This window comes from Argentina silus (genome assembly GCF_951799395.1).
Source record: "Argentina silus genome assembly, chromosome: 4".
NCBI classification, from domain to species: domain Eukaryota; kingdom Metazoa; phylum Chordata; class Actinopteri; order Argentiniformes; family Argentinidae; genus Argentina; species Argentina silus.
In genome coordinates, this window is record NC_139658.1 from 5,281,325 (window position 1) to 5,304,419 (window position 23,095).

General features: G+C 42.6%; 1 protein-coding gene across 5 annotated transcripts in view; it reads right to left on the reverse strand.

The window, feature by feature from the left end:
- Positions 1-23,095, reverse strand: part of cadpsb (Ca2+-dependent activator protein for secretion b) — a gene marked incomplete at its 5' end in the record, with an annotated part of 65,131 nt that overhangs the window by 3,027 nt on the left and 39,009 nt on the right. Inside the window, 17 exons of one of the 5 annotated variants that reach the window (XM_083668765.1) lie at positions 2,757-2,864; positions 3,206-3,238; positions 3,358-3,441; positions 3,590-3,664; positions 3,843-3,990; positions 4,251-4,406; positions 6,978-7,119; positions 7,344-7,500; positions 10,472-10,578; positions 12,585-12,617; positions 13,469-13,537; positions 15,185-15,308; positions 15,453-15,516; positions 15,616-15,717; positions 16,486-16,673; positions 16,830-16,966; positions 22,842-23,054. In XM_083668765.1, coding sequence (XP_083524891.1) covers positions 2,757-2,864; positions 3,206-3,238; positions 3,358-3,441; positions 3,590-3,664; positions 3,843-3,990; positions 4,251-4,406; positions 6,978-7,119; positions 7,344-7,500; positions 10,472-10,578; positions 12,585-12,617; positions 13,469-13,537; positions 15,185-15,308; positions 15,453-15,516; positions 15,616-15,717; positions 16,486-16,673; positions 16,830-16,966; positions 22,842-23,054 — 1,940 coding nt within the window. Of the gene's footprint in view, positions 1-2,756; positions 2,865-3,205; positions 3,239-3,357; positions 3,442-3,589; positions 3,665-3,842; positions 3,991-4,250; positions 4,407-5,910; positions 6,073-6,977; positions 7,120-7,343; positions 7,501-10,471; positions 10,579-12,584; positions 12,618-13,468; positions 13,538-15,184; positions 15,309-15,452; positions 15,517-15,615; positions 15,718-16,485; positions 16,674-16,829; positions 16,967-22,841; positions 23,055-23,095 lie in introns of all 5 variants that reach the window. The other 4 variants (XM_083668764.1, XM_083668766.1, XM_083668768.1 and 1 more) reach the window with 4 other exon arrangements.

A 23,095-nucleotide genomic window follows, 5' to 3' on the forward strand; every position in this document is an offset into this window, starting at 1 on the left:
CGAGTTGCTGTATGTGTGTATGAGGCAGAACTCTGAGAAGGAGGGTCATGCTAGAAGATGTACACAGGAAGATTATTTGACTCTAAAATCATGCCATTCAACATAATGTGCTAAAACAACGCAACATTAGAGATAAGTGCCACTTTTAGAAGAGAGGAGGCGGCAGGGATGGTGTTAATCAAGAAAGAATATAATTGAGAGAAAAACTGAAAAGAAGTTTGAAATGAACAAGCGAAAGATAGAGAGATATAGCAGCATTTGGGATTTTTGCAGATACATGCAAATAGATGGGTAGAAATAGCATAAGGAGAAAGGAAAAAAAAACAGAACTGCTGATTATCAAAGACACCTTCCAAAACAAATGAAAATACAAAGGTAAACACTGTTGCAACCAAAACATTCACAGCTCAAGAGAAACATTTTTGGAACAGTCAAACATGACAGTGCTGAGTATGGCCGATTTGGAAGCAGCAGGGGGACCACATACAGCGCCCTGCGTAAGTAATGGGACAGTGAAGCATTTTTTCATCTTCTGGCTCTACACTCCAAAAGTCTGGATTTTAAATCAAACAATTACTATGAGTAGAGATAAAGGAGGAGCTTTTAGGCCAAGGAAGACTTCCAAAATGAATGACTGAAGAATGCTCACCATAATTGAGGAAAAACCTCAAAACAACTGTCCTACAGATCAGGAACACTCTCCAGGAGGTAGGCGTGAATGTGTCAGAGACTACCATCCGCAGAATACGTCACCAGCCAAACTATAGACGCTTCACTGCAAGGTTAGTTATCCTTAAAAAAGGATGGTCAGGTTACAGTTTGCTAAAAAGTACCTAAAAAGCCTGCAGAGGTCTGGAAAAGGGTCTTGTGGAGATTAATATGATCATGAACCAGAGTGATTGCGATAGAGGAAAGTGTGGAGAAAAAAGGATCTGCCCAAGATTTACAGCATACCACCTCATATGTGTGGATCTACACCTCATATGTGAAATATATTGCAGGGGGTGTTAGGTTTGGGCATGTATAGCTGCCACGAGAACTGGCTAAGATTGTAACTGCTGATTGCAGCAGAAGAATATATTAAGAATATATTCTAAAGTGTACAGAAACATCTTGTCTGCTCGAGTGCAAGCAAATGCCTCCAAATTCATTGGATAGCGCTTCATCATATAGTAAGAAAATTACCCAAAACATGCTTCCATAGAACTAGGGAGTTTTTCAGGGCCAAAAAGTGGAAAGGTCTTGACTGGCCAAGTCAATCTTCAGATTTAAATCCAATTGAACATGTATTTCATTTTCTGATGACAAGATTTTAGGCAAAAAAACTTTAAAACAAACAACAACTGAAGATGGCTGCAGTACAGGCCAAGGTGGGGTCAAATGGTCACAGACGTCAGGCAATTATTGCATGCAAAGAATTGTTGACTAAATACTAAACACGAGTGCCTAATTTGGACATTTGATAAATCTGTCCCATTACTTTTGGGTACCCTGAAATAAGGGGACTATGCATAAAAAGTGTTGTAATTTCTGAATGGCGAAACCAATATGTACACAAATACCATGAAATAAAAGCTGAGAATCTCTACCGTAACCTCATAGTACTTGATTTAAAATCTCAAATTTTGGAGTGTAGAGACAAAAGAAGAAAAAATGCTTCACTGTCCCATTACTTACGCAGGGCACTGTGTATTATATGAGGGGAGGGGGGGGGGGTCTCTACTCTTGAGCAGTGTGGACACACAAGAAGACAGGGCAGCCAGTGTTGACCTCAACGACAAAAGCGAACACACACTCCACAACAGTACCGCACATCTCTTACAAACACACAATTCCAGCACAGGACTGTACACTGTACACACAGCCAACATGAACAGCTGAATCACTGGGGAATATTGCTGCACAATTAATAATACCTAAAACCTAAACACAGATACAGCCAACACAACAGCTGCCACACAGACAGGCCTGCACACATCCCAAACACACAAAGCCAACACACACCTGTGCAACACAGTACTGTACAATTTATACCTCTGAAGGGTATGAAGCACACACACCACTGTAGTACTGTAGATACAGTATACCTCACAGATATGGAGGACACATTACTTAAAATGTATCACAAAAGGATTATGTATTTGTAAGACAGTGCTCTCAAATCCCTGACATTTGCAGGACTGTCTTGAACCTAGAAGTGTACTCTAAAGTATGATATTTGTAAAATACAGATTTATAGTGACTGCTGTGAGACTTCAAATGCTTAATACAAACTGTATGTGGTGACTAGCAATAACTGCTAACCTAATTGCTTCTCTTACTGTCATGTTAGAAGGCCTACAGTATGTACAGTATTAAAAAATGGTACATATTCCTTTTTCTGCTGTATTCAGAGAGCACTGCTTAAGATAATCCTGCCTGACGGTGCTTTTTTGGACTCTTTGTTTGTAAACAAATGTAACCCAGCACACAAAGGTCCAAAAGCACTGTGGCACACCAGAATACAGTGGGTAGCAGCAAAGTTTGAGAGTACAGAGAGAAGAAGAGATAGAGGAGGAGGAGGAGGAGGAGGAGGAGGAGGAGGAAGAGGAGGAGGAGAAAAGCTAAAGGAGATATAGAGTCAGACAGGCCTCTTCTGCCAGGCTGAGTTACAGTCCCTGGTCTAGAAATGGGACTTATCCCTCTCTGCCCTGTTGTTTTGCCACATTTTGGAAAGCCCCTCCCTATTGGCCGGGAGGAGACGGCATTTTACTTACATCAAATAACCTTTCTATATACACCTCCTCATTGACCTTATCACGCAGAATGTCCTGAGAGTGGCGCACAAAGGTCACGTAGCCATCGGCAACGTCCATCCCGGGCTTCTGCAAGACAACAGAGACAGATGCAGGGTTGGGAGTTAAGGGGTTGGCCTGTAACTATGTCACCAATGAAATGTGTCATTTCAGACTATAGACTGTATGGAAAGGCTTTGGATGAACAAAATGATGTGTACCTCTTCCTCTCATCGCATACTGTACATTTGCTAGTAGCACATTATGTAAAGACAACAGAAGTAACGCAGAGGGCGAGAACACACAAATACACGCATGCATGCACACACACTCTCTCACTCACACACACACAGACACACACACACACACACACACACACACACACACACACACACACACACACAGGTGGATTTGGACTGCATCACACTTACAGGGACATCCACATACTTTGAAGCAGCTTTCACCTGAAATCAGAAACAAATTGTGACAAAGGGATGAGAATTGCATCATCAGTATCACTAGAATCAATAACAATTACATGATATTGAGTGGTATACATGATATTTATTAAAAAAGATTTTACCGTGAACGACAGGAAAGAGGAGAAGAGAGTGCCTTCGTCGTATCTGGAGATCTTAGCCAGCAGGCTCTCGAGAATGACCACAAACTGAGAAATGAGACATAAACACACCAACAACATTCATCAAGGCCAGAAATCACCTCATCAACTCTTCATATCATCGTTTTGTTTTTAGGTCATATATAGTGAGGAAAAACTGTACTGTACATCCAAGTACAAAGAGGAGTGAATGTACCTTTGCCACCAGGAGGGAGATCATGTCCTTCACACTCTCCTCAATTAGCTCATCTATTTGAGTATGGTACTGTTTCTGAAATAAGGAAAGGAACACACGCAATTCATTAACATGTCACATTACACTATTAATGTTCAACAACAATTTCATACATTTTCCTTTGTGATTATCTGACATACAAATCCAATGAAATCAAATGAAAACGTAGATTCCTGCAGAATAGCTAAGGTCTAAGCCCTGGTAAAGAGTGTACCTCCTGCCCCATCTCCATGGCGCACAGCTTGGCTGACTGGTCCTTGGCATCCACCATCACATTGTACATGGTGCATATAGACGGGGAGATGCGGAAGTCAGTAGACCTGCTGCTCTTGGTCAGCTTGGACTCAAATGCCATCCTAGTGCTGCAATATGAGTGGAGGATCTTTAGGATACAGTGTAAAATATGCTGGCTGATAGTCACTCAAACCCAGTCTCTCTCACCAACAGATACAACTGAAGTGTCTGTGAATGAGAAAGAGGTGAGGCTTATACATACTCTCTCTCTCTCTCTCTCTCTCTCTCTCTCTCTCTCTCTCTCTCTCTATCTATCTCTCTCTCACATATTCACACACACACACACACACACACACACACACACACAGGCACACACGCACACACACACCGTTTGACGCAGTTCTCAATCATGTCGCTGGACATGAGCTTCATGCGGTTCTCTAGGTGCTTGGCAAACTCATCCTCTGGCCAGTGTAGGTCCCTGATGAAGGTCTGCAGAGCTTCCAGCTTCCAGAAGAGGTCCTCCGTCGTCCCAGAGCCATTACTGCCGGCGAGCAAAACACAGAGGTCAGAGGCCAAAGATGACCTGATTGGACAGGGGTGGGCAGGTGCAGAGGAGGGTGCTGGTCCCCCACACCTCAACACAGGAGCCTTTATTCTGACCATAGACTGACTGTTCCAGACTAATGTCTATCAGAACTTCACCAATGATCAGTTCAAGTACTTGGACAGTCAGTACATGGGAAAAATAAGAGGACAGGGTGGTCTGTAACAAATCAATAACCATGCTAGATTGCATGATTATCAACCCTCAGGTGTGGAGTGGGTTCATGCAGGTTAGCCACTGCAGATCTCTATCACACTGTCTATACAGGAAAGGGAAATGGGACAGTGAGAGAGGGCGTGTCTGAAAATATGGCCATGATTTTGAGTTGCTGTACAATGCATCTCCTTTGAATATAATGTGTTGTGGCTGCAGATGATCAATCAAAGATGTCAAGCCCAAGCAGGACAGGTCCTCTTTCATCGCCCATGTCCCCAGGCTGGTGGGTGTCCTACTGTAGATGTCAAACACACCATGCAGGTCTGGCTAAGGGAGGGTGCCATCCCGAGCACAGCTGACTGGGATGGGGATGCAGGGAACAGGGGGAAGGGGGAAGGGGAAGAGATGACAGATAGGAAAGGGGCAGGTCTCTACTGCCTTGGATGCCAGCTGCACTCAAGTAGTGGTTGCTTCAGAGCATTGAACAAACGATGCACTGAGAGACTTACAACAACATGGAGACTCCACCCACCACCCTCCCCGTCCCGCCCTCTGACCACCAGCCCACCACCCGCCCAATCAAACTGGCTACTGGGAAGAAAGGTTGAGTCCAAAGATGGACACAGGACCAGCAGTATTCATACAGGGTGCTGATGGGATGTTCAACTGTACCCTCATTAAGCAATCAGTGGTACAGTCAACTTTTCATGAGCACAGTTCTAACTATTCTCTATAGCTAGTGCAAGTATGAAAACTGGGGGAGGGAGGTGGAGAGATACACATTTAACAACGATAAGGACTTCCAGATTGTTACATTTCCACTGTTTGCAATGGTGTTCAAATTGGTCATGTCCCATGAGAACTGGTTTAGGTTGGACTTGTATCTCTGTACCTCACAGCTCAACAGCATGCATGTTGAGGAACAATGAGAAGCTATCAGCTGCTCATTTAAAAAACAGACAACTCTATCTACACTAACCCCCTTGCAGTGCCCTTGGCATGAACATGATTGGACCGGTAAAGACCGCAGTATCGCTGTGGTGTTGTTACTGTACACTGCTTTTTTGTGCAAAACACTAAAACAGAGGTATTCCTAGGTGTTTAGTTGCACTGTGTTTTTAGAAAAACATCTTGAATTACACTGGGACTGGGATCACCAGATCTTTGATAAAGATTGCTATTTGATTGTTTTCTATAGTCAATAACCTGAAGCTAGGGGGCATCTTCATACCAAGGCAGCATTTTCTTATGCAGTAAGTCTCAGGTGAACTAGTTGAATACACACTCAGAGTCATATATAGCAGCCATCCATGACGGGGTGGAAAAGCTAGGCATTTGTGGAAGGTTAACTGATAGTCCTGCTACTGGCACTGGCAGATTTGGTACTTTGGGAATTTGGAGGTTGACATTTGGTAGATTCACATTGGGCAGATTACTTGTTAAACTCCTGCAGAAGAGACAGACAAAAAGAAAAAAAAGAATCCATAACAGTGGTAATGTAGGCGTTGCAGAAAGCCATGTGAAGTAATTAAATTAATTTAAAAAGTAATTAATCCAAAAAACAAGAAGAAGTCACACATGAAACATATCAATTTCAGACACATAGATAGCACACATAAACAAGACCAACAATTATAAAAGCAGTAGTCGTCTTAAGCACATATAAGAGGAGGACTTACATTTAGAATAGGCACACATGAGAGACATACATTTAAAAAAACGGAAGTAAGACAAAGCAGCAAAATCATCTTTAACAAATATAAACATATCTATAGTCTAGACGAGGTTGTTTTTTCATTGAGCTTATGAGGCCCCTTATGGAGTTTTTCCTTTATAAAGAAAGCAAAACAAACGTGAAAGGCATGAGAAATCAATAAGCATATTAGTTACGACTGACAAAATAGCAACTCAGCAACACAATAGAATGGAGACCTTCTCTCCCTGGCGACGATTCAAAGCACACACTATGAGGGTTAGTCCACAAAACACAAAGATGGAAATATCTGGTGTTGACCTGAACTAAAGACCCTGTGGTACTATGGGGAAAACTGGGCAAGAGCCCCAGATTTGACACTTCTAGAATACTGCACACATATGATACTTCCAAGCAATGTCTGTCTTTAATAATATGTAATATTCTCATTTAAGTCTCTAAATAGAAGGTTTCACTTATTTATCTATGATCTATCTCTTAAAATGTAGCCTACAGTAGGTGTGACTGTGATGCTGTCAAAAGTAAAGCTGTTGTATTTGTCATATTGTAGCCTCCTAGGAGTGGTTTCTCTCCTCTGGATAAAGGCCTGGCCTCTCCAACCATCCTACAGCTCAGGTACTGAGAGGAATGTCCCTTACTTTACAGGCTCCCACGACTCGCGCTCAAAGCCCCTGTGAATTGACTGTGCGATGGAGGACTCCATCAGATCCACATATCTAACCACAAGAGGAGCATAGAGGTCCTGCAGGTGTTTGTGGAACTTCCCATTGCACAGGTGATCTGCACAGAAGGGAGAGAGAGAGAGAGAGAGAGAGACAGAGATAGAGAGAGAGAGAGAGAGAGAGAGAGACACACAGAGAGACAGAGAGACAGACATTAGTGATGTTATTGATATTATCCTATAACCTTCTGAGAGTGGCAGGAACCCAAAGTGTGCATGTGAAAGTATTTGTGTGTGGGGGTGGGTCACTATCTGACACAGGAAGAGCAGAGCAGGAACTTACAGTCAGTCCGCAGGAAGTCATTGAGCAGCTGGAAGAGAGGGAAGCTGTCCCAGCTCTCAGGAGACTGGATTTCCAGGGCAGCGTCCATGTCCAGGGCGTACAGGGCCAGGAAGGTCTCAGCATGTTCCGTCATGAGGTCTGACCACCAGGCAAAGGCCTAGAGAGACAGCAAGGATGGGTGTGAACAGAAACCCTGGTCATGGTGTGTGGACAGAGCAGCACAGGCAGGACAGAGAAGAAGAAGGAGAGTGTGTAGGAACACAAACGCACTGGAGCTTATCAGAGCTTTAACATACGGTTATATTGGGAAGACTACAAACCAAACACGAGCAGAGCATTGCAGACTGATATTGTGTGTGGGTGTACTGTACAATGTAGTTGGTGTTTAGTTACAGGTTAGCAGAGAAATACCTAGAAGATCAACCCACATTCAGATTAGGTCAAATAAAAGGAGGTGGTGGGATGTGACTGTATAAAAGATATCTCATGTAATAACACCATTCCATTGTTATTTAATGCTTGCACATTTCTGTGGACTTTACTATTAGTGTGAGATGATTCATTTGATGTAAAAATGTAATACTGAGAATACATCTACTCTAAAAGGAAATGTGTGTGGACTACTACCCCTGTCAACTACTGTCCTCAGAGTACTGTATGATGTGTGAGTGTAAAGTATGCAGTGTAATGAAGTGATAGTGGTCTGGGCCCATTGAGGAGCACTACTGTATGTGCTCTTGCTCTTGAGAGCAACCAATCCAGAATCCATTTTGGCTGGTGAAGACATTAGGGATGGGGTTCTTTAAACCTTAGCCTCCCATCACTTAAGAAGCATGTCATTGTATATCTATACACAAAGCCAATAAAAGCATAATGATGAGTGTCAATATTTGGTCCTATTCATCTATAGATTGAAAGGGAGTTACAGCCGGGGCGGGGCGCCTTTCTCATGCAGACGTGGAACTCCCACCATGCTTTGCTCTCCAGGTAGGAGACTGGGTTTCCACCATTCACATCGTTGTCATACCAACACACCTCAGTAGATGTGAATGTGATTCAAGTCCATGCACTTTGCCATGTTACAGTATAGGCACATCTAAGACTGCAGCACATAGCATCTCTACCACAAGATCTCCAGAGGGGAATATAATGGCTACACCAATGTACTTGCGCTGAGTTGCCCCAATCATTTTGGCGTAGCCGGAGGCATGGAGGGAGGTGTACCCATAGATGTGTTGACCCCTCTGCCTCTGCTGAAGTTGCTGCTGTGCTAGCAGTCTTGGCTTGGCTTGTTAGCTCATTATTGACTGACATTTGTTATACTCAAGAGAGGGGACTGATTAAACTGTGAAAAGCTTAATCCTTCCCATTATGCTGCATGCTTTGTTATTCATATCGTAGGAATCACTAACCCCGACAAACATCTGACAGGGGGAAGTAACTCAGAGTAGTCAAGCCCTCACTTACCTGCCCACTTACCTGCCCACCCTACCCCCAACATTTACAATGCTATACAGTACCAGCGTTAGTGTTACAGTACAGGCAGCAAACAAAGCTGTGCTCCATCAAACACAGGGAAAGAGAGAGTGGACTCAGGGAGAGGGTAGGGATGGGGTATACGATTCCAGGGAGGGGCAAATGGGCAGAGGGAAACTGGGGCAAGGCAGAGCTGAAATGCTATTTGGGTTCCATCCTTTGATGACGGTGGAGGGACAGAGTCAGGCAAGGCCCAGGCCTCTACAGCACACCCAGTGCTCAGCCAGAGAGGCTACAGTGCAACAGTCCCCAGGGAGCAGTCTTGTACCAAAGCTGAGGGGAGGGGAGGGGGGGGGGGGGGGGGTGCATCATCTACCGGACATGCACAAACCATTACAGGGTTAGGGGAAGGTCTCATTCAACTTCACCACATACCTCTTTCCCCTGCTGGGACGATCACCGATCGTATGAACAATAAGAGCAGAGGGAGATGGACAGGACAGTAATGTTTCTATCAGGCATTTTTTTTACAAGGTTTGGGAACAATTCTTTGACGGGACAGCAGAGAGATGGAGGAGGAGAAAGATGTTCTAAACTCAGAGTGTGAACCGTGAACACCGACTTAAGGTTGGATGAGAAGGGGGAGAAACACATGTTCATGGTGGTATTCAACCCTAAGAACCACACAGAGCATACACCCTGGGTTTAATCACTTCAGCATGCTGGTAGCGAGGATTATTTATTATGGCCCAATGGACATGCTATGTGATCACATTATGTTGTGTAGCCGATTTTGCTTTTAAAATGTTTGCTGTTGTTTCTGCGCCAACACACCCACCCTTCCCTCTCTATCCCTTCTGCCCTACACTAGGGGGCGCCCCTTGCCTCAGTGGCCCACATGCGATAGGGAGGAGGTTTGTGATGGGACTGAAGAGAAAGAGAAATAATGATACTGTACCGATTGATCTCCAGAACTTGTGACTGCCGCCTGTCAAGCATATTCAGAGAGATAGAATAAATCTGCTTATCTGCATATCTTAAGATCACATTGGATCACCTCTAGATCTTAGCATCTATACTGTACATGCTCATCATGCTTTTCTATTAGTTTGTTCTTATAGCAAATACAGTAAAGCTATTTAGTGTTGTTTCTACGAACAAAAGGAAGATCGCAACAATTCAAATTTGTAAACATTGAATGAGCATGCATTAGTTATTATTACCTAACCTAGATACTACCTACTAACTACCTAAACTGTACCGTTTTCTACTGTGCATACTGAGCTAAAATCAAAAAGGCATAACCATCTTTCAAGGCAACCAATGGTTTATGTAACATTGCACCACTGAGCCATGAATTATGAAGTAGTGGGGGAAACTGCACATATCCCCACACTCCACTTTAATAGGCCTGTCAAAAATAGTGCACTGGTACAATGTTAACATGCTTTATTTAGCTCCCATTAAGGCGCTTCTATGTCTGAAAAATACCTTTGTTTCGTTACCCATACACAAAGACAGCTTTATAGATAAATGTTTAAAGTGTCAGGAAACAACTACCTCCATGCATGCCCAAGGTGTGCCTCAGGTATAAGTGAGAGGAGAGAGGGAGAGAGCTCTGGGGAGGAGGAGAGGAGGGGTTACCCACTCACCTCCGCATGGTGTTCCTGGTTCTGCTGGAGGACCTCTATGACTAACTCCGCCAGGCGAATAGTCTCCTCCAGCTTTTTGGCAGGCGTGACTAAGCGGCCTACGTTCTCTGAAGCAGAAGGATGAGGGTGAGGGGGGGGGTGGGGGTTAGTCAAGCACAGAGGGGTATGCTGGGACGGTTTTATCTCTTATAAATAGAATTTCTCACCTAAATCTTTAACTCCTCTATATAGAGGGCTTTTTTTTATGGTTTGGGTTCTCACCACAGTCAAATACATGTAAACATGTAAGAATATAGGGCAATATCCCCAAAACTGTTTTTTGACCCTTTGGGTGACTGTCCAGTGAGTATTGGTAGAATAGCAGGCACACAGACCACTAGTTCTAGAGATGATATGACACCTAAAGCATGCACACAATGTGAACTGGTGCAGTGTGAACAGTCAGTATGAGGAGATATTAGACAACACAGGTAGAATTGATTAATAATCACAGAGAAAATAAAGAGTTGTTATACTCATCATGCAAAATGATGTACACCTAAGGCTGTTGCTGGGCTTTTTTAAATTGTGTGTTTGTCACAGACACGGCTGGGAATTAAGTCTAACTAAGCAGCAATATGTGTGCTTTATATATATATATATATGCTGCTGACATAAAATGACTGTAGACAGTTGAATGTGGTGAAATGAGGTCACCAGAACATTAGAGCATATGTGGCAAAATGGCAAAGACATCAGAACATTGAATTGAATGGCTCAAACGAATTTGAAATGAAAAGCACATTGAACTGTACATAGAACTGTACAGAGATAATGGTCATTTACCACTGATATTTGTCTACCTTATACTTTATACATATAACTATGTTTAGTTTCATATTGATGTCAAGTCACTATTGATCTCCAGGGGTCTCTAATGTACTGTTATCAGGCTAATGCCAAAGTAGAAGCATTAAAGCATAAGAAGTGTCAGTGAATAGTGAATAAAGACAGAGGTATATGCTTAGCCCTGATGTGACCTGCATTGTATTGGGCTACTTTATCAGCACAGATAGTCGTGTTGTGTTGTGTTGTGTTGTGTTGTGTTGTGTTGTGTTGTGTTGTGTTGTGTTGTGTTGTGTTGTGTTGTGTGATTATGTATTACACACATGTGGCCATGCTAAGGAGTACCCTAAAGCACAGAGCATTGATCACATGTCTGAATAGATGTCATGCAGTGCCGTTAACCCAAGGAATGGCACAGGAGTCCTGGTTCAACCTGATGTAGAGGCTACTGGATCCTGGAACTACATAAGGCAGCCTGAAGTAATGATAATGACCATCATGATAAGGAGGAATTATCATAGTCAAATATATCATACTTCACCCATATCCAATGTGTTCAACTGTTATACAGGATGTGAAACATACAAGTATCATCATAGAGGTCCATGACAATAATCCTGTAATGTTCCTCTGTTCCACAGCCCTGAGGGCACAAATCTGGCAATTTGTATTGATATGCTGCAGGCCAATTATCTAAAATAGCCCATAATTTTACAAATGATGTATCTGTATACTAACAGCCATTAACCTACTGTATGTCATGTTGAAGATATTTCAAGGCAATTTATTGCATTGTTTTGCTTCAACACATTGGAGATGCTACACTTTATGCACATATTTATGAGAGATTGTATTGCTTTATTAAATGATAGATCATTTAATTTCCTTTATTCATTCTATTTGTCATGGTGTCAGGAAAGTAATTGAACATAATGTCATTCACGAAAGCTTTCACCTAAAGTAAACATTCTATGAGGACTCTTCAGTTCATTAGTTGAATGCTAATTAATTTCCTGAAATGACTGGTATAGAGATGGAATTGTGCCCAACCCTGATGTTATAAAGTAATACAATTTCCCTAAATATTTGTGTCCTAAATGTTGGAGCAGTTTTGACAGAACATGCCAAGACATGAAGGAAATTGGAGAGTTTATGCAGTACCGTATGTGTGTGTGTGTGTGTGTGTTTGTGTGTGTGTGTGTGTGTGTGTGTTTGTGTGTTTACAGTTTGTGTGTATCTAGGTTCCGGTGTGTATTGAGGCTGAGCCATAAGTCAAACAGGGCTTCACCTGGATCCTTTGGATCCTTTTGATCTTTCTCAACTTGAGAGAGAGAAAAAGAGAGAAAAGGAGATAAAAAGGAGATATTTAGGATTAACACACTCTAGGGTTATATTCAATTTTGCATGAAAAGCTGTAATTCATCTCCATCTGACCCTCAAGCATTGAGAGAGAACTCGTCGGAAACATTCCAGAACGCCAAGGAAGTTCGGTAGCTAGTCGATAGACAACATCATTGACAAAACTCAACAAACATAAGTACAGAAACACTGAAACACTGGCCTAAGGAAAATTCAAAAGCAAAAAGCGACAAGAAGATGTTTTCAACAAACAGACAAAGCTTAGACTTCTATAACAAGTAAGACATAGAACAGCTGCCATAATCAAAGACAGGACACACTGGTGGTGAGTTGAGTTGAGTTAAAACACGTATAGGAACTCTGTATGCATACACCCAATCCTGTCCTCCTCGTACTGTAGCTCTGCCAGCAGCTGCTGCTCTACTGCCTCTGGTGTCGCAGTGAAATATCATACCTGTCCCGCACAGCGCACCACTGACACATGATCAGACGACTGAAGGAGATAACACAGAAGCAAAGTAAAAATGCATTCAAGTCACAGGCATGGGTGTCCAACCAAAAGAAAGAAGCTTACAGACCAGGCTGCTCATTCATGTTCACTACAGACAGATGGTAGAGGTCCCTGACTGCTCTACTGCAGAGCTCCACAGCTCTCTCCACTCGCTCTCACAGACATGAGCGACAAATAAAAAAGCACAGAGGGACAGAGGAGTGGATATCAGTGAGGGGGAGTGAGGGAAGAGGGGGAGGACATGGTGAAGGAGTGTGGGAAGAGGGAGGAGAGACTGAGGAGAGGATGAGGAAGGTACTCACGGATGGTTAAATCCATCACTTGTGACGCCAAGCAGAAGACAGGGTGCTCATACATTTCCCTCTTTTTCCCTACAAAAGAGGATTGGGGCATGCAAGAGGCTGGGGTAAGAAGCGGAAAGATTAAAGGTCTGGAAGAGGACTGTCCAGGTGAGTATTGGGATTGGACTGCTGGAGGTCCAATGATTAGTTTCTCACCACTACAGGGATAGAGTCTTGATATTGGACCAGGAGCATCACAAGGACAGAGGGAAATAAGTTCACTTAGTATGGCTTTAAGATAGTAAGGAATGAAAACCTTAGTATCTTTCGCACCCTGAGGTATTTCTTTCTAGGCATTGACTACAATACATTAAGTTTTACAATACGGAGATTTGACTACAATACATAGATTTGACTACAATACATAGATTTGTCCGAAAACACAATGGTAGTTTTCCAAGCAATAAAAGGCACGCTAAGATGTAATGTGATTGTAAATGTGTTCTACAAAATGGGTAGTCCCATGCCTATAAGGAAAAACCTTTCCATCATATTTAGCAGCACATGCAGGTGACAGATGCTGGGTTGTCGGTGTTCAATCCCAGCATTCTTTTGCATTGCCTTCAACGCTACTTATCACAACAAGCAGTCGTAGTGATAGAAGTGACGAAGCCAATAACTGGAGAGTAGAGAGGAGGGGAAGAGCAGAGCAGACAGAGGGACAGAGAGAGGAGGAAAGTGGTCCCCAGGAAGAGGGGGAGAGAGGGGGAGGATAAGGAGGACCAGGTGTTCATTTGGCAGGAGAGAGAGAGGGGCAGAGCCAGTTAGGAGAGTTCAAGAGGGGGTGGAGTTAGTTGGTGGAATCAGAGGTGTCTAAGAGGTAGAATCTGATGTGGGGCCAAAGGGAAGGTTCACTGGAGGAGATCTGAACATACAGTACTGCAGATGGACTTTACTGTCAAATCACCACATGCCATGAGTCCAGGACACAGCTTGAAGAGTCACGGTATAGTGGGGCCAGCAAAACAGACCTCAGGGCTTTGGATTTGGATTTGAATGCATTTTTACTTACACACCTCTACAAAAAAAGCCAACTTGACCTACAGAGCACCACACAGCTAAAGCAGGCCTGAAACAAATGGGAGAGTTTATTGGCTAGGACAAGTGACAAACCTGACAACCTGTCACATAGCGTTGATGTGGTTAATATACACATATTCAGTTCATGTGAAAAGGGGAGACGTGCATCCAAGGTAAAAAAAAGTCAAAAATCATCATAGTGGCTTTTCTTAACATCTTGTTTTTAAAAGAAATTTACAAATATTTCCCAATATACTGTATAATTTCCAAGAGAGCAGAATGGCAATGAAGGATAAACAGTCATTTCTTTGTGCCTTCAAATGACTCAGAAGTCACCAAGACTGACACCATGACTAAACACAACTAAAACTGTAGATACCGTAACGCGAATAAATAGAACACTGTATCTGAAATACTCCAACAGCAACTGCGAAATCCCTACAGTATATTGATACAATAATTGATTAATCAGCATCATCATCACAATAATAATATCAGTTGCAGGTTTCAAAGTCTTATCAGTATTGCTAAGTCTTCTTAGCTCAGTTATTCAGATAATAATTATATCAAGCAAAATATCAACAACAACAAATTCCTTGGCAGCTGTCCTATTGCATATTGAATGTGTGTTTGCAATGCATGTCGCAAGCTAGTTACCTTCAATTTGAGCATATTCTGTGATCCGTTGGTAGTTGAGCTGAGCAGCCTGCTCCAGACATTTGCGAATGACTCCTTTCACTTCCTCTTGTGGAACTGGAGTTACAATGTCCTTCATCAGGACCTGAGGATGAGGTAGGAACAAGCCTTCCAAAATGGGTTTCATTTTCTTTTCTTTTTTCGAATATACAGTATGAGGAATGAGCTGTGACAGATTTATTAACTGGCAAGTTTCTCTCAAGCAAAAGATTTCATTAAGGTAACAAACCCTCTCCAGCAGAGACAAAGTGGCCTTTAGCGCTCCCTCAGGACGGCCGAATGGGAAGCAATATCTACAGGGCAAAATAGAATCACAATGAAATAACACTGGATTGGGATAACAGTGAGGAAGAGAACAATAGAACAGCATGAGGCGGGTGGCTTGCAGTCACCTGAAGTGTGTGATCTGGTTTTCCAGGATCAGACGCAACCGCTCTTTGATTTCTTCAAAGCGCTCTTTCTCATCCACCTTCACTGTGCCCAGTCCATCTGGCCTGCAAAGCACACAGACATGTACAAACAGAGCTTCACCTCCATGAATTACAAGGTCACAGAGAAGCTCATATGCGTCCAACTGGAGGAATACAACAATTGCAGGAGTGATAGCTTGTGTGTGAGACTGAACCGTATAATATTCTTCAGCTTGTTAACTGTGACTTTCCTTCTGTATATACCGACAATCATGTACAGTATCTTACCTTTTGGGCTCTTGCGTGAGCTGAGATTTGGAATCCTTTTTTTTTCTAAACTTCATTTTGTTTCTCCGTTTAGAGCCAGGCCCTGATTCTGAGATCTGGGAGCTCTTAGGGGCCAAGGGGCCCTCAGAACCCATCAGTGGCCCGCAGTAACTGCTGCCCTCTCTGACTTTATGGGGATGCATGGGAGGATGAGCAACATTGACATTATGAAACTATGGCAACAAAACAAAAGGAAAAAGAGAAAGACATACAAAACCAAGAAAATACATAACAGATAACACAATACATAACAGATTTTTTTTAAAGATGAAAATGCAAATTATAAGAAGATACAAATCTAAAATTATATATAAGAAACAGAATATGACACACAGAGACATAAAAATGGAAAAATCATAAAGCTATGGGACAAGATGCTCCGATGACTTAGGCCCTTTTCACTTCTCATTATGGCCAGTTCCTCCTCGACCTTTGGGTGTGTGACTGAGATTCTGATGAGTCAACTCTTTACACTCAGACCATAATAACTCCTATAAGTATTGAAGGGAGGGGATCAGCTCGTACCTGTTCCCGTGGACATGAGAGGCGCAGAAAGCAAAGCTGTAGTGGAGCAGTGTGGGGTCGATCATGTTCCCGTTGTCTGACCTCTCCAGCAGGTCTCCCAGGTAACACAGATGTCTGTGACAACCCCTGACTCCATTCCTGGCACAGTACTCGTCTAGGACAAAGACCTGGCCGGGGCTGAACCATCCCTATGCATCAGAGAAGGGGGAGTTTAGGACTTAAACAATATGCTCTATCACAACTACCACAGCTAGGGGAACATTGAACACTCACACAGTATTTGAAGAAGACATAACAGCGTCACCAACTCCTCCTTATTTCACAGTAGGGTTAAGAACACTCACCAAGCAGCAGAAGGTGTCATTGAGCCTATGGTCCAACGTGAGCCGCTGCACGATCTCAAACAGCGAGGCGTGGTCAAAGCTACAGGGGTTAGCGGAGATAAACTCATCCATGCCGTGTTTCTGAGCTCTGTCTGCGTCTATCCGGCCAACCAGCACAAGGAAAAGGACAGGATTCAGAGGAGAGGAGGTCAGTGAGCCACAGAGGAATATCATGTCTCTCTATCTCAACACAACACAGAAACACTGGGTCTCTTTGGCTGCAGGTACTTCTCGGGCAAATTATAAACACTTACAGCTTACATTGTCAACTTGCATCGTATCAGACAGAGTCAATAAAGCTGATCTGGAGTTAGATGGCATTCTGTAAATCGGTAGCTAAGCTTAGAAGGAAGGGTGCATAGTACTGTATCTGCATGCATGCAGCTTTTTATTCTATTATGTGTAACATTCCCTGATGACCATTTTGGGTGTATAGAAGATCCAAAACATGTACATGTATTGAGAAAGTGATGGGTTAGATCAAATATGATGCATTCTCATTCATTTCATATGTATTCAATAGATTCTGCCATTCGCGATTGGTGAATGTCACTCAGTTCCTGACAAATGATGGGTTGTGTGCTGAAAAAAAAATCTGAAATCAGAGAGAAGTGTGGTTTTTGGATTGCCCTGTTTTTAAAGAGAAAGTGTAAAGGTATGGGCTATAGTGCGTCTACACAGTTTTCTGCTCAGTTTTCTGCTCTTTTCTGCTCTCTACATTTAAAAAGATGGGTACAGAACACTACCTCCAGGGGAACCGCTTATAAAAAAAAACAAATATGTTCTTTGCTTCCAAATGCCCTCTGCTTTGTATACTGTATCTGAAACAAAAAATCTCTTGTTCGCACTTTCCCTAAGTTCTAAAGTGGATCTACTGCTGTTTATGGCATTTGGTTTGTGTTGGATGACCATTTGATAGACCTAAACTGCAGTGTAAATTTTGATGAAGACAGAGAACCATGGGTTCTGTACACACAACACTAGCATGTAAATAAACAACTTGCTATGATGATGATATTGATGACGATGATGATGACGATGATGACGATGATGATGATGACGATGATGATGATGATGATGATGATGATAGTGGTGGAATAAGGCGATTATTGAGAACCCTCATCCTATAAAAGCACATTATTTCCAGTACTTGATTCAATGAGACATACCCACAAATAATTCCCAGTAAATTCTAAGACTATTGGTGAAATGATGTACAACGGTATATGAGAGGGATTCAAATAAGGACAGGAGAGGTGTTCATGTCCTCAGGGTGAGTGACAGGTGTCATGTCTGTGCGATACTAAAAGAATGAGGATGGGGGGGGGGGGGGGCATGTGGACGTGTGGGCTGGGGCACTATAAGAACAGCTAACTGTCTACAGCACTGACATCTGTCAGCGTCATGATCAAAGAGAGAAAAGAGAAGAGAGGGAAGGAGTCATGGCTGTGATACCCAGTCACTGGTACTTGGTAAAGGGGCGTACAATGTTCTATTAGATTAGATTCGGTTTTTTTCATCCTCCACACGAGTGGACCAACAGGCCATGTATGCCTGCAGGTAACTAAGCAGAGAGATGCTACCAACATGTTCAAGGGTTGAGGGGTAAGAGAGGGGTGAGCTACGGGTAAGAGAGAGGATTCAGCAAGGGTTACAGGGGAAGTCAGAGAGGGGTGAGAGGTAAGAGTCGGGTGAGAGACGCCAAAAAACAGGGGTGTGAGGACACACTGGTACAATATGTAGAGGAGGAGCAGTGAATGGTAGTGGTAGCAGGGAAAGTGTTGGATAAGTGGCCAAAGAGGGTTGAGTGGTGTCAGAGAGAAAAGTGAGAAAAAGACAGTTAAAGAGGGAGCCAGCGATGAAAAGCTGAGGGGTGAGAAAGTGGTCTTTTGAAAAGGGTGGACACAGAGGACCATATCAGGGTGGGAGAGTTGGGGGAGTTACCTGGGCAGAGACGAGACGAGGGGGTGAGAGAGAGTTTGAAATAGGGGGCAGAAGCAAGATGCCCAAAATGTGTAGAGAAAGTGAAGGGACAGGGGACTCTGTTTGTTTTAAATGAGGAAATGTAGTTTGATTTTGGAATAGACTGAATGAACTATGGGGAACATTATCATATTTTGTGAGTTCTTATCGATGATGATGATGTCATCATCTAAAGGCAAGATGAATAAAAAGACTGATTGTTTTCCATGTAAATAGGCAAATACTGTAGGTAAATACTCAATGACATACATAATATCATCACATGCTGTACTATAGAACAGTGTGACTTTTCATTGTGCTTTCAAATGTCATGCACATCTGCAGACCCATTTTCAACTTTGGATTCCATTTTGTTGGCATTCCTTTTCTCTTAACATTTGCAAGTTGACAATACTTGAGTATGTTGCAGTGTATTCATGATCTCTACAGAGCACAGTAACAGCCATACCACTACCGGAGTACTCTAACAGGGTAGCAATACAATTTGGTGCAAGTACATGGGTAAATAGCATGAAGCCGACAGAGGCAAAAACTGTATCATTCTCTGGGAGATGGGGGAAATTAAATTAAAATTCCAGTAATTCCATCAACGGAATGGACACATGACACAGGTGTTCTCCTGTTCAGGCAATCAAAGGGCAATCAAAAGAAACCAAAATGAGATCTCTCCCTACTAGAGGTGCTCCAACGCGTCTAGCGTCTATCTACAGGCCCATCTACTGGGGGGGGGGGGGTAGTCCGGAGTATTGTATGGTAAGGAGGGGTGGTATTGGCTACTCCTTGTCATTGGCATTCCGAATACTCCGCGTACATATTTGCCAACTCTCTTGAACAGAAGCCAAATGAAAAGAACTTAAAGCAATTGAGCCCTCTGTAGTAAAGCATGAACCATATCATGTTTTATTACTGTACATCACCCCTCTAAAAGGGTCAAAACTAATCTCACCCAAATGTCAAATGATCGTCACAGCTTTCTGACTACTCTACTCTTTGAAAAATGGAAATAATGGGGAAATGTCTTGTTTATCAGTGATGTCAAATGACAGGATGTTTTTTGTCTAAGAAAGCTTGTTTACAAGCGATACATCCAGACAAATGTTCATAGATTCATAACTAGATTGTGTGTGTGCCTAAGGCAGCCATTTTGGCAGTTTTTCTGATGGCATGTCACATTGCGCCATCTCACTGCTTTACTCTGAGGGGTCTTAAACACCAATACGATTAAGGAGAGAAGGCAATTATGCAAAAATCATAAGAACTATAATTTTAACTTTAATCATTACGGAGCCAAATTATAAGTCTAAGAATTAAATACATGCATCCTAAACTAGCAGGAATGGAAGCTTATACTTGAAACCTCAAATTGAGGGAATTAAACATAAAATACGTTATCTACTAATGTCTAGGACATGAAGCGAGACTGGAGAGGAGGAGAGGGAAAGAGAGAGAAAGCACGTTGCATTTGTCAGATAATCAGCGGGGATTATCTGAGCTGTGCCGGCTACAGGGAAGCACTTACCCTTGAGTCCAGCTAGAAGACAGCAGGGTAAGAAGGGACAAACCAGAATAACATAAAGACTAGCAACAGGGCTGGAGGAGAGCAAACACGAGAGACCCTGGCCTAGCAGCTTCAATACTAAAGAAGGGTACAAGCAAAGCATGAGGAAGAAAACACAACTCAAAAAACAACAACCTGTACCAACATGAGTTTTTGGGCAGTGGGGTGTGACAGTGTGTGGGTATGTGAGTAAGAGAAAGGTTTAGATACAGTAGATACAGAGAGAGAGAGAGAGAGAGAGAGAGAGAGAGAGAGAGAGGGTTCTCATCACTCTGCTGCAGTTGATTTAGTCTAGATTCTGGACCTTTACTGTGGTTTATTCACTACACGTTCATTTCACAATGCCTCACTAACAAACAGTATACAGTACATTGTTTTTTTCATAAACAAATTATTAGATTCATTTTGCTTTACTGTATAAAGCAAATATTAGAGGTGTACTGGCATATACACTTACCTCCGGAGCCCAACGCAAACATCCAGTTCTAGTTTTATGTGTAATTGATGCCAGTGTCCTTATGAGGGAAACTATGAAGGCACTTGACAGGTTACAAGATAAACGTGAAAAGTAATAACATTATCTAAATGGATTGGAAGATGCCCAATATGTACATCTCTTGCCTACACTTCCTACAGTATAAGTATGTCTAATCTATTGTATGACTTTCAATCAAGAGTAGCACTCAATCATAACCGCTGTATTTAGTCTGGAGGCTAACCCAATTAAGAGCAGGTTCTCCATGACTGTATGGGTAAACAGAGAAGAGAGTAGACTCATCTTCTCAATGACTATGCTCCAGGACCTCTCAGAACCTTCATAGCATTCTAGAATCAGACAAATCATCTGCAGCAGAGTTCCAAGGGCTATGTATGTTATGGTCCCTGTGCCATTCAAGACCACCAGGGGGTGAAACATGTATGCTTGGTGTGCCACAATGTTTCAGAGAGGAGAGGGGGGAGGAGGTCTGTGCCACTGTGAGGAGGCTTTGAATGGCATCAGCTGGTCTTAGAGGAGTTAACTAACCACAAGAACGATCACATACTGGACAAAGAAATCAATGGAGAAACAACAGAGAATTTATGTTCATGTTGTAGATTCTATCTCATATTACAATGTGGTAGAGTTGGAATATGATGAATTAAAACACATAAATTATCTACAGTATAAACATTAAACTTCTTTATTTTCCTATTATCTGAATAGCGCAATCCCTGGGTTAAACCTATGCGGATGTAATAGTTGAGCTTGTAGTTAATATTAGGAGGAAAAAAACGTCTACAACCCATTTAACAAAAGTTTGGAACATTAAAATAGTCATTAAGGTAAAAGGTTTTTTTAACTTAAAGAGTTGAAAGATGCACACCAAAAGACATATGTTTTGTTTTGAATAGCAGGATCTATTATTGTGGAGTGTTCTTTAGTGTTGTAAATGTCCTCTGGGTTCATACTGTAGGCTTTGACACAATACGTAAATACAGTAAATGTACTAAAGTGTACTACTGACAAAAGATTAATCTGTTTAAGCTTCAATGCTGAGACAAAGCAAACTGGGTTTATCATGTCAAAAGCCAATTGAAGTGTACAGTATCATTACATCTGAAGAAAAACAGCAGCCTGTTGTTATCCAATTTCACCATTCAATTGTGATTCCAAAATCTAAGTTGGTTTCTTTAATGGAGGGGGACACAAAAGAGACGGTTACAACAGGAATCAGGATGTGGTACAGATGCCACACTACTATAGACAGTCTTACCTTCACTTTGCTACCTGACCAGTGGGCTGCTTAAAGGTGCAAGTAAAGTGACAGAGGAGTTAACACTACAAAGAAAGTCTGACTGAGCAGTGATTGGACGGGCGCAGTGACGTGTGAACCTATGAGAGCTGACCACTGCTGTGCACAGTTGTTGCCGACATAACAACATTACACAGGCCTGAGGGTAAACCTCCCTGATACCAAATTAGTTTTACTAAGATAACACTGTTAATTCAAAATAGTTTTCAGAAGATTAAAATCAACACTAGCAGATTAAAATGTTCGTTTCTTGGCTTTATTAACGTGAGTAGTGGTTTGACCTATGTCATTGGCCTTTGTTCTTTCTCTCTTATTGTTCAGCTTGGTGGATGTTTAGAGAGCAGATCAACTCATTGAGTAGATCGATGGAGGAGAGAAGTATGGGAATTGCACCTTTAAACACATGTGTGAGTGGTGACAATGAGTGGAGGCCCATTTGGATGCTGGGGAGACCTGTGTGATAACGTGAGGGTGTGCGTGTATGCTTGTGTGTTAGTTCTAACAGCAAATGTGTACAGTATGTGGCTGCTGCACTGCGGGACGCATGGCGTGAGACGTTTATGGGTGAGAGCTGTTACTGGTTTTGGGATGAAACCTGACTTCTGTTTTGCTGATGAGGTTGTGCATTGGTTTACTTACAGAACTGGGAAATGGGAGCGTCCATTTGTGCTGCGGCACCCCCCTTGGAGTTGAGTTTCTGGACCTGAGTGGGCGGGACGGGCTTGTGGGACTGGCCTGTGGCTCGGTACATGGCCTGGACCCACAGGATGCGGTCCTGCTCGTCATCACTGGCAAAGACCACAGTGTCGCCCTCCTTCACGGCATTGAAGAAAGCCCTGCCACCATCCAGACCTACAGTAGGTCATAGGTTAGGTTGAGATATCACTAGTGGA